General features: G+C 35.0%; 1 protein-coding gene across 1 annotated transcript in view; it reads left to right on the top strand.

The window, feature by feature from the left end:
- LOC309809082 (sodium channel protein type 2 subunit alpha) overlaps positions 1–11,071 on the top strand; it is an 88,661-nt gene extending 77,590 nt beyond the window's left edge. The window contains exons 22-27 of the mRNA XM_082629802.1: positions 349–630; positions 1,934–1,987; positions 4,997–5,138; positions 5,530–5,627; positions 7,826–8,096; positions 9,610–11,071. Of these exons, the coding sequence (XP_082485928.1) occupies positions 349–630; positions 1,934–1,987; positions 4,997–5,138; positions 5,530–5,627; positions 7,826–8,096; positions 9,610–10,805 (2,043 nt within the window). The 3' untranslated portion in view covers positions 10,806–11,071. The remainder of the gene's footprint in view (positions 1–348; positions 631–1,933; positions 1,988–4,996; positions 5,139–5,529; positions 5,628–7,825; positions 8,097–9,609) is intronic.
- Positions 11,072–12,694: the final 1,623 nt, after the last annotated feature.

Genomic DNA, 12,694 nt, shown 5'->3' on the forward strand with positions numbered 1-12,694 from the left:
ATGCTTTTTTTGTGATATTTTAAAATAGTTACTTAGGACTTTCTCTGAATGTTGCAAAAACAACCAGAAACAGATGATGTGTGTCGGTGTGTGTGCTCCTATGTTTGTATGTACATGATTGCATAGAAAGGAATGGCTAGCTCTTAAATTCTTTTCACTTTACCAATTTAAAATCTACTGTTTTTGCAGTAGCTGTTTTAGTTTTTTAAAAAGAGAATCAAACTTTCAGTACTAGAATGATTTTCATATTTTCTATATCAAGTTTGCATATATGATGACCTAAATTCCTAGTCCTTCCATAGATCTGACTCTCTTTTCACTTCTTTTTCCATCTCATTTCTGTGCCAGGTTGTTGTCAATGCTCTTTTAGGAGCCATTCCATCCATAATGAATGTACTTCTGGTTTGTCTGATCTTTTGGTTAATATTCAGTATCATGGGAGTGAATCTCTTTGCTGGCAAGTTTTATCACTGTATTAACTACACCACTGGAGAAATGTTTGATGTCAGCGTGGTCAACAACTACAGTGAGTGTAAGGCCCTCATAGACAGCAACCAAACTGCCCGGTGGAAGAATGTGAAAGTCAATTTTGATAATGTGGGACTCGGGTATCTTTCTCTACTTCAAGTAGTAAGTAACCACCTTATTATTCACTGTGATGTATTATGAAAAGGAGTCCAAAATTCTTCTTTCTCAGTGTTTGCAAATACATACTTCCTCAAGCCCATCTGCCTAGATTCTTCCTCAGTCATAGCCGAACTGTCTTCTCTGTGCCATGTTGAAAACTGGACAGCTCTACAAAGTTTATAGTCTCTCAGACTAAGCCTTAGGTTCCCAGCACAGGTCTTTGTTACTGAGATTTCTGTGTAGGTTCCTACTGTTTTCCCTCATCCCTAATCTGAGCAAAGTAGAGGCAGTGGCCTGAGGGTGGGGTTGGAAAGGTGGTAGGGAGAGGGGTGGTAGATTTCTGTCCTCCTTCTCAGGTACCAGACAGTCTCTAAACCCTCGCCAAGTCTCCACCCGCCCAACCTTCACCAACACTGTAACCAAATGTACCCTCACACAAACTCCTACCTTGATTCCCCTCTTTCTTCCTGCTGTTTGAATGCTTTCAGATAGGGAGATTGCTCTCTTGCAAATGAAAACCTTCCTGTCAAGTCTATTATGTCTGCTATAATTTCGTAAAAGTCCATTCAACTTCTCAACTGACCACTCTAAGTCATGTCCACATGCTCCCTGAGATGATCCACCTACACAATACCCAACACTAGGTAAATATTTCAGGGTCCTGTGGCACTGAGGAACTGAAAAAAAATGTACAAGACTTGTCTTCAGGATTACTATGCCCACACAAACACGCAAAACCAAAATATTTAAAAAAGTAAATTACAATTAAATATAATGTTTGCTTCAGATTATAATGCTGCTTCTTATAGAATAACTGCCTCAAAATAGTATATTTAGCAATACTGAGGAGAGTTTCAAGAACAAACCATCATGATTGATGGTTGGTGATAATACCACTTAGAAAAGGATGAGCAGAAAAGAAAGCATTAAGATCAAACAACACAGCATATTTTTTCGTTTGTCTGAAGGTAGTACTATATACGTGAAATTATTTAATGTTATATTCTTTAGATACAGCAGAGTCAAAAGTTATTGATAATTGCTTTTATGATAGCCTATTGTTGTAATCCATCATGATTTCATTATAGATGTTAAAGTTGCATAAAAAGATGTTATAGAAGAATACAAAGGAAGAGTTTTCAATGAATGTGTTATAAAACTTTGCCCAAAGAGTTTAAATATTAATTCAGAACTATTTTATATACCTGTTTTTAATGAATCTTGGTCAATCAATCTGATATTTAATCTCTTTTCTAGAATTATAATTTGTGAGGGAAAAAATTAAATGATTTGACTTTTTTTACAGGCCACATTTAAGGGATGGATGGATATCATGTATGCAGCTGTTGATTCACGAAATGTAAGTCTGTTTAGAGAGAAAATTGTTTAATTTGATCCAGTGAATATTTCTGCAGTGTTGTTATTTAGTGATATTGTCAATAAAATGAAATCATAGCTAAATTTATAGATTACATCTATATTAGAAAAATAAAATATTCAACCTTACATTACACTTTCCAAAATTTGATTTAAATGTATTTCTCTACTCACTGTGAATCTTTTAACATATCTTTCCTAGTATCTAGCATGGTACCTGGCACTTAAAAATTTGTTGACTCTATTTGTAAAATGAGACATCTTATTTTTGGTTCTTATAGTTCTGGCCATGAATTAAAAGCCTGCACAGGCACTTTCTTCATCTGTCACAGATTTCTTCCAGCTTTTGATCTTTCCTCTGATAGGAAGGATCTGACTAATGGTGAAAAAAGCAAACAGAAAACAAAATAAACATATAAAAAAATCCTAATGGTGTTTCTTTCTGGGAAGTGAGATTTTTGTGGTAGAAAAAGGGGCTTTCATAATCTACCTTATACACATCAGCACTTTTGAAATTTTTTGTATCATCTCCATTAATTTCTCGCTAACAATAAAGGAGGAAATCACATTTTGAAAAAGAGATTGGCTTCTTATATATTGCCAGAGTATAATAATTAAGCTCAAAATATTATATTCCTGACACCAAAAACCAGGTGGTAACTTAGAAAGAATTCCTGATTTTTTTTTCACCTTATTTAAAAAAAAAAAAAAAAAAAAGAATGAGAGCACTTAACACCCTGCATTGTATCTATTACTATCAGGAATCCCAGTTATGGGTTTTTTGAATAATAGTTACAATTTATTATTTATTACCACTCACTGTGCTGGCTTTCTTACATTATCTCATTTTCTGCAGTGGTTTCCTACCTATTTGATTAATTCATTTAAAATTCTCTCCACCTTTCTTATCAATAACCTACATGACACACAACTTGCTTTCAGTTTCTTCCTTAATAACCTAGCATACACTATCTGCTATGTAACCCCTCAGCATTCAAGCACTTCACAAAAGATGGAGTCCAATTGGCCACTATAATTATGACAAATTATTCACTCTTACTCTCATTAGTTAATAGAGAAATGCAAATTTAAACCAAAATTAGATATTACATGCAAACCTTCCTGATTGGCAATATTAAAAAGTTTGACAATACCAAGTGCTGCTAAGAATAAACAGCAGCAAGAACTCTAGTATCCTGGTTGGGGGGAAATGGATAAATATTCCTTTAAAAAAGTTGAGCATTACCAACATTATCCATTGAAGTTCAAGATATTCTTTAACCCCACAATTCCATTTTTAGCAATATATTCTATAGAAACTTGTGTACATATATAGGAGAATCTATGTATAAGAATGAGCATAACTTTTTTTGCATTAGTGAAAAACTGGAAACAGCTCAAAAGTAGTAGAAATAGGCAAATATTGAATATTAAACAGTATTGAAAATTATATATGAATCCAGTACACATAATAATGCAGATGAATCTTAAAATGTAACTGTTATAACAAATGTGTCTACTAGACAAAATGTAGACACAACTAACCTTATTGTTCAAGAATGCATACTTAGGTTCTAACTAGAGAAAAAGCAAGGAAATAATTAGTGTAAAAGTCAGGATAATGATTACCTCTAGCAGGAATGGTAGAATTTATGTTTGGGAAGGATACACCAAGGGTTTCTGACATCTTGGGTTGTAAAGTTCACTTTAAAAGAGTTTATTACATCTAACACTTATGTACTGTGCACTTTTGTGTTTGCATTGTATTTAACTTTAAGACATTTTAAAATATTTTATATCACTGTCCACTACACACATGCATAAATAAAATAGAAGTCTTATCAAAGAATAGGCAGTTTTACAATATTTCCAATATTTTCTATTTTACCCGATTTCATTAGAAAAAAAAATTCCATGTTGGCCATTACCCTCTAAATTGATTTCATGACACAATGGGTCATTACCTGCATTCATTGTCACCTGTGACTAGTTAACTGAGTTGGTTAGAACAATGTCCTGTGAGACCTGAACTACAGATTACAGCCAAAGCTTAAACCAACCATCATACTTTTTTTTTTTTTTTTTGCGGTACGCGGGCCTCTCACTGCTGTGGCCTCTCCCGTTGCAGAGCACAGGCTCTGGCCGCGCAGTCTCAGCGGCCATGGCTCACGGGCCCAGCCGCTCCACGGCATGTGGGACCCTCCCGGACTGGGGCATGAACCCGCGTCCCCTGCATTGGCAGGCAGACTTTCAACCACTGCGCCACCAGGGAAGCCCAAACCAACAATCATACATTTTTCATCAGAACTGTGCTGGATGAGAGGGCATCATTGTTACAAAAACAATGCCTAAGGCCTGCTGAATAGGATGAATCAATAGACTCACTTTCAGGATGGAAGGATCCTACTGATGTACCTATGTCCACATGTACAGTAATAATTCTAGTCTATCAACAGAAATATGTAATAGAAATCAAACCTTTACTCTTAACCTATTACTATTGGCCAGGTGCTGTTCTAACACCTCTCATATACAATAGTAACATTTAACCTTCCCAACTACCATATGAGGAGTAGGTTCTATATTTTTCCATTTTACAGATGAAGAAGCTGAGTCAGAGAGGGTAAAATTTGAAAGTTTTAACATAGAGTAGTGTGACTACAACACCTCTTCTGTAGGAAGAGGAAATCCTCACTTTGCATGCCCCATTGGGGTCTTGAAACTGCATTGAAAGTGCATTCATCATCTAAGCATTTATTGGTGAAATTAATTTTAATTATTCAGACTTTTCTATGAGTTGTTTCATTTTCTCAAGTCAGTGAACCTTATTAGAGACTCTTCAATAGGTGTTAGATTTGATGTTTCAAAAAATCTGTTTAATTTTTTTTAATTTCCAGTGATAGAGACATGCTTTGAGAATCGAAAATTCACTGATGTCTTTTTTATGAAACATGGATTAGGTCTAATAGTTATCATTTTTCATATTTTGTAGGTAGAATTACAACCCAAGTATGAAGACAATCTGTACATGTATCTTTATTTTGTCATCTTTATTATTTTTGGTTCATTCTTTACTCTGAATCTTTTCATTGGTGTCATCATAGATAACTTCAACCAACAGAAAAAGAAGATAAGTATACTAAAACTTCATCTTTACTCTAAAATGTGAACTAAACATATCACACTGTTTCCTTTTGGCTCCAAATGCAATCAACAAAAACAAAGAATATAAAATTCAGAAATTGTTTTGAGAGACTTAATCATCTATGAGTTTTTAAGTGATTGATAATTCAGATAGCATGTACTGATATTTCCAGTATAGAAATCTGACTAATATGGCATAATTTATGCATTGAATATATGCATCTCTAAAATATATATATATTTTTAAATTCTATTCTAATATTAATTAGTAGCATTAGAATAGAATGTGGAGCCATTTTTCACACAATTACTAAGATGAATTTTGTAGCTAGCAAAGAACGCGATTTTTACAAGTTTTTCTTTCATTTCTTTACTTTGGAGGTCAAGACATTTTTATGACAGAAGAACAGAAGAAATACTACAATGCAATGAAAAAACTGGGTTCAAAGAAACCACAAAAACCCATACCTCGACCTGCTGTAAGAATAACATACTTTCGTCATCAATAAAAGCTATGCTATCTATCACTTTTACAGCCCAAATTGCTAGATACTAATTTTTGTGCATTTGCAAAACAAAGTTTTTGCCTTAACAATGTGACTAGCTAGCCTAAATAGCCTAAGTATTTGTAATTTATATATACATACTATGTAGAAATTATGTAATATATTTTATATACAGACATAAAATACATATTAATAATAATGTTCAGACTTATATGCCAATATTATTCCATAGGACTGATGTCATTGAGGAGCTTCTAATAATGCAGAGAAGAAAACATATTCATATATACATAGTGTGGGAATACTGAATGTTCTCAGAGTGCAGTGGGGACCAATTGGGATAATTGGTACCTCTTGGATATGCCCCATATTCTGTCCAACTCTGCAGATTGAATGGAATCATTAATGGAAAAAGTCACAGGTCTTGTTTTTTCCTGATTTTTAAGAAAAATCTATTTCCTCCTAGCATCTTGCCCCTAAATCAGATGACATCATTCTTTAAGACTTTTTATGGCTATTCCAGTTGTATATTTGCCAATGACTACTGGTTCTGTTTGGTTGCTGCAATTGTTGTCAGGAGAGTTCCTGAGTTTTTCTATGTTTCAGAAGTCCTCCCCCAAAGTATACATGGTACAAGGCAATCCACTGTTCCCAAGGAACCATGGCTCTATGACTCCATTAGTGACGGTGTAAAACTGGCCAAGCTAAAACTGGCCATGCCCATGTTTTGTTTGTAAGTTAGCCAAAACTCAAAGAAAGTGGATAGTTATATTGGACAAAACATTAGGAATGGACAATTTGAGCCTACTCTTTGAGAAATAATACAACTTGAATGGATGGGGAGTAAAGCAGAGTAATGCCCTATATAAGAAAACATATACTCCAAAGCCATGGAAATAAATATTGCAGTGGAGAATAGTGATATATTTGAAATAGTGAGTAGTAAACACAAGGTTTTCTGGGTTAAATGAGTCAAGGTTACCACTATGAGTCTGAAGAAATCAATCTTAATTAAGCCAAATGAAAATATAATATAGTTAAGTGAACAGCATAGTAATGTGAAGAAAAAGAATTTTAGAGACTGGCATGAGAAGATGTTAGAGACAAAATAATGCTGGGCCTTGGACAAGAAGATGAACACTTATATACAAGAAGATGAGTCCACAGTATGGGGTCATGCCAATAGGACTGGAACATAGGAAATAAATGAGCCAACAAGAAGACTCAGTGGAATGAGGCAGCTATAAAATATAGGAAAAGAGGGAGGACATGTAGATAATGAAAAATGTAAAACAGTTAATGTTTTGTGAAATTACTGATTGAACTAACATAAAGTCTTATAAAGGCATTTGGAAAAATTAGGTCTTATGAATATGAGACAAAGATTTTAGAGTTGTCATTGTCAGACATAATTCAGTTGAGCTCTGAAGCTTAGATTCATTTTTGAAAGATAATTTTTTAAAGATAATTTTATTCTTATAGAAGAGTTACCTCACAAAATCCTCACCCTACTTTCCTTTATTTTAACCTCTTACATAACCATAGATTGGTTAGCAAAACTAAGAAATTAATCTTGCTGTAATACCATAAAATAAAATGTAGAATTTAACTGGAATTCACCAACTATTCCACTAATGTCCTTTTTCTTGAACTATAATTCTCAAAACATCTTCTCAACTGAACCTTGAGGTAGAATTAAGGTAGAATTTAAGACGTTTTGGCTTTGCCGGGGGTTGGGGGGTATATAAAGGGAGAAACTGGGGGGGGGGAAATGACAGAAAAAGCAAGAGAAGTATTTATTCATTAGTTCTTCAAAGTTAATTTTGATGCTCACCCCCAACACAGGCAATAACAAAGACTCATTATAGTGGCAAATATTTACTAACTGTCCATTGTACACATGGTGATGTTCTGGGCACTGAGAACTTAACAGGTGGTTCTTAACATAAAATCAGTTTATAAAATCTGGTATCATGAACAGTATAAATAAAACAAATACATTTGGAAAGAGTTGGATATTCCAATATACAAATTTTCTTCCAAGTGTAAAACAAACATAGAGTGTTTTTTAATAAAAGCTACATTTTCATATTGCTATATTAAAATCAGATAAGTTGAACTTGATTTTTTTTTTCAGTTTCTAAGTGAACTTTACATACTCTTTGTTTCAGAACAAATTTCAAGGGATGGTCTTTGATTTTGTAACCAAACAAGTCTTTGATATCAGCATCATGATCCTCATCTGCCTCAACATGGTCACCATGATGGTGGAAACTGATGACCAGAGTCAAGAAATGACAAACATTCTGTACTGGATTAATCTGGTGTTTATTGTTCTGTTCACTGGAGAATGTGTGCTGAAACTAATCTCTCTTCGTTATTACTATTTCACCATAGGATGGAATATTTTTGATTTTGTGGTGGTCATTCTCTCCATTGTAGGTAAGAAGAGCTGCTTTTACTCAGTTAAGGAATTTAGTAGTGAAAATTGGTGTTTTAAAGCTTTAAAGTTTTTTTCACTAATCTTACTCATTCACCCCGAAATTTCAAATAAAAGTCTAATTATTAGTCCATTCTCAGCTTGTCATTTCTCTAATTGCATGCTGTGTATGAAATGATGTATAAAAATAAGAATTTATATTCTGCAGGTTTCATTTATCATCTTGTCTCATTTCAGAAGAAAATAACTGCAACTTTGGCATAATACTCCTGTACTCAGTCATACTCTTGTAGTATAGAGAAGTATTGTTTTGAATAAACAATTCACACACACGTACACATATAAATCCTTACAAGTAGTCAAATAGTCCATAAATAATTGTCTTGATAATTGGAATATCATGTTGTGTGTTTATATATATTCACACTCATACAAGCTTCATGTTATCTTTGGGTTCAGATAGTTTTCTATGGTGTGTAATATTCTTTTTCACAAGTACATATTTTGTTCAAAAATTCAAAACAAATTCATTTCATCAATACATATTAGGTGTTTGTGTGTAGGACATTAAATCAGGTGCTAGAAGTAAGGTTCTGCTTGTTTGAGGAAAGAGAACATATACATAGAGAGAAAAATAGTATTCTACTATTTATACACTTTGCTGGTTAAGTAGAAAGACAAGGTAGCATTCCATTTGATCCTGATGACTATGATATGCAGGATAATACAGTGATTAAGGGATGAGACTCCTGGGTCATACAGACCTGACCGAGCGCTTCCCTATTTTCACTACTTACCAGCTCTGTGACCTATGGCAAGTTACCTCACCTTTCCAATCCTTAGTTTTCCAAGGAATATTTTTGTGAAGTGGTGTTGTGAAGATTAAATGAGATTATGAAAGTAAATGCACTTAGCACTGTGCCTAGCAGAAAGAAAAGACTTAGGAAATGTTAAGCCTAACAACGATAGCAAAGTAGCTATTATCATCATCATTTAGCAATGCATAAAATCATTGCCAGGATTCAGTCCCAAGTATGTCTGTCTGTCTTGAAAGCCTGGATTGTCTCCAGTACATTGTTCTGCCACCTCTCAAATAAAATGGATCAAAACCATCTCAGAAGAATAAGAACTCTCATATTCCTGATCCAAAAATCATATGCTTTATCCATTAAATCTTATGCAAACACTAGAACTAGTATTTAAGAAACATAAATTTCTGTGCTTGGCTGACGTATACATTGTGTCCTTTATAGATGCTTTTCTTGAACCAGGAAAAATGACCATTAATACCTTCAGTTAGTATAAAGGTGTTAATGTTATAACACTAAACATACCAGTTTCATTTTGCTAAACAAATATTGCAGATTGTGTGTATGTAAATGTGTGTGTGTGTGTGTATACCTAATTCTCATGTCCACACTTTGTAAAACTAGTTAGTGCTTATCTTAGAAATGTAAATTTTCATTTGCTGCCATTAAGTATAGCCTTATTTTGTTTTATCTTGGCTTTCCATAGGTATGTTTCTGGCTGAGCTGATAGAGAAATATTTTGTGTCCCCTACCCTGTTCCGAGTGATCCGTCTTGCCAGGATTGGCCGAATCCTGCGTCTGATCAAAGGGGCCAAGGGGATCCGCACGCTGCTCTTTGCTTTGATGATGTCCCTGCCTGCGCTGTTTAACATTGGCCTCCTGCTCTTCCTGGTCATGTTCATCTACGCCATCTTTGGGATGTCCAACTTTGCCTATGTTAAGAGGGAGGTTGGAATTGATGACATGTTCAACTTCGAGACCTTTGGCAACAGCATGATCTGCCTGTTCCAGATTACCACCTCTGCTGGCTGGGATGGATTGCTAGCACCTATTCTTAATAGTGGACCTCCAGACTGTGACCCTGAAAAAGATCACCCTGGCAGCTCAGTTAAGGGAGATTGTGGGAACCCATCTGTGGGGATTTTCTTTTTTGTCAGTTATATCATCATATCATTTCTGGTCGTGGTGAACATGTACATCGCTGTCATCCTGGAGAACTTCAGTGTTGCTACTGAAGAAAGTGCAGAGCCCCTGAGTGAGGATGACTTTGAGATGTTCTATGAGGTTTGGGAGAAGTTTGATCCCGATGCCACCCAGTTCATAGAGTTCGCCAAACTCTCTGATTTTGCGGCTGCCCTGGATCCTCCTCTTCTCATAGCAAAACCAAACAAAGTCCAGCTCATTGCTATGGATCTGCCCATGGTCAGTGGGGACAGGATCCATTGCCTTGACATTTTATTTGCCTTTACAAAGCGTGTTTTGGGTGAGAGTGGAGAGATGGATGCCCTTCGAGTACAGATGGAAGAGAGATTCATGGCATCGAACCCCTCCAAAGTCTCCTATGAGCCCATTACAACCACTTTGAAACGCAAACAAGAGGAGGTGTCTGCTATTGTTATCCAGAGGGCTTATAGACGCTACCTCTTGAAGCAAAAAGTTAAAAAAGTTTCATGTATATATAAGAAGGACAAAGGTAAAGAAGGTGATGGAACACCCATCAAAGAAGATATCCTCACTGATAAACTAAATGAGAATTCAACTCCAGAGAAGACCGATGTGACACCTTCTACCACGTCTCCACCTTCCTATGACAGTGTGACCAAACCAGAAAAAGAAAAATTTGAAAAAGACAAATCAGAAAAGGAAGACAAAGGGAAAGATATCAGGGAAAGTAAAAAGTAAAAAGAAACAAAAAATATTCCATTTTGTGATCAATTGTTTACAGCCTGTGATGGTGATGTGTTTGTGTCAACAGGACTCCCACAGGAGGTCAATGCCAAACTGACTGTTTTTACAACTGTATACTTAAGGTCAGTGCCTATAACAAGACAGGGGCCTCTGGTCAGCAAACTGAGACTCAACAAACCAGAGAAACAACATCGACAGGAGGTTTCTGTGTTCACAACCAGCTGACACTGCTGAAGAGCAGAGAGTAATGGCTACTCAGACTCTAGGAACCAATTTAAAGGGGGGAGGGAAGTTAAATTTTTATGTAAATTCAACACGTGACACTTGATAACAGTAATTGTCACCACTGTTTATGTTCTAACTGCCACACCTGCCATATTTTTATGAAATGTATGCTGTGAATTTATCACTTTCTTTTTAATTCACAGGTTGTTTACTATTATATGTGACTATTTTTGTAAATGGGTTTATGTTTGGGGAGAGGGAGTAAAGGTAAGAAATTCTATGTTTCTCTACTGTATACCTGGATATATTTTAAATGAAGGCATGCTGCACTTCTCATTCTCACATGAAAAGAAATCACATCACAAAAGGAAAGTTTACTTCTTGTGTCAGGATGTTTTGATTTTTGAGGTGCTTAAATAGCTATTCATGTTTTTAAGGTGTCTCATCCAGAAAAATTTTACTGTGCCTGTATATGTTTCATAGAATTCACAAGCATTAAAAAGTTGTTTTATTTTTTCATAATCCATTACATGTACCTGTATATATGTATATATGTATATGTGCGTGTATATACATATATATGTTTACACACATCTCTCTCACACACACACACACACACACACCATTACATAGTCATTCAGAGTCCTGGCAGCATGACTTTAACATTTTTGATAAGTGTCCTTTGACATAAAATAAAAATATCCTATCAGTCCTTTCTAAAACCTGAATTGACCAAAAAGCATCCCCCCCGTCACTTTATAAAGTTGATTCTGCTTTTTCCTGCAGTATTGTTTAGCCATCTTCTGCTCTTGGTAAGGTTGACATAGTACATGTCAATTTAAAAAATAAAAGTCTGCTTTGTAAATAGTAATTTTACCCAGTGGTGCATGTTTGAGCAAACAAAAATGACGACTTAAGCACAGTATTTATTGCATCAGATATGTACCACAGTAAGTATAGTTTGCAAGCTTTCAACAGGTAATATAATGTAATTGGTTCCATTATAGTTTGAAGCTGTCACTGCTGCATGTTTATCTTGCCTCTGCTGCTGCATCTTGTTCCTTCCACTGTTCAGAAGTCTAATATGGGAAGCCATATATGTCAGTGGTAAAGTGAAGCAAATTGCTCTATCAAGACCTCATTCTTCATGTCATTAAGCAATAGGTTGCAGCAAACAATAAAGAGCTTCTTGGTTTTTATCCTTCCAATCTTAATTGAATCCTCTACGGTAAAAAGCCCGATGTACAAACATGTTGCAAGCTGCTTAATTCTGTTGAAAATATATGGTTAGAGTTTTCTAAGAAAATATAAATACTGTACAAAGTTCATTTTATTTTATTTTTCAGCTTTTTGTACATAAAATGAGAAATGAAAAGTATCTTCAGGTTGATGTCACAGTCACTACTGTTAGTTTCTGTTCCTAGCACTTTTAAATTAAAGCACTTCACAAAATAAGAAACAGACTAACATGCAGTGTAGTTTCCTGCTTTTTTAAATTAGTACAGTAAACTTTGCACACATTTCAATGTGAAACAAATCTCAGACTGAGTCCAGCATTTATTTGCTTTCAAATCATGATGCCTTATTATCAAAAGAGGCTTAAGGAACGATCAGTTGATATTCTTGGCATCGCTTTAATCAGATGTTTCCACCTAGTC

This window comes from Mesoplodon mirus (assembly GCF_964341445.2).
Source record: "Mesoplodon mirus genome assembly, chromosome: 8".
NCBI lineage: Eukaryota > Metazoa > Chordata > Mammalia > Artiodactyla > Ziphiidae > Mesoplodon > Mesoplodon mirus.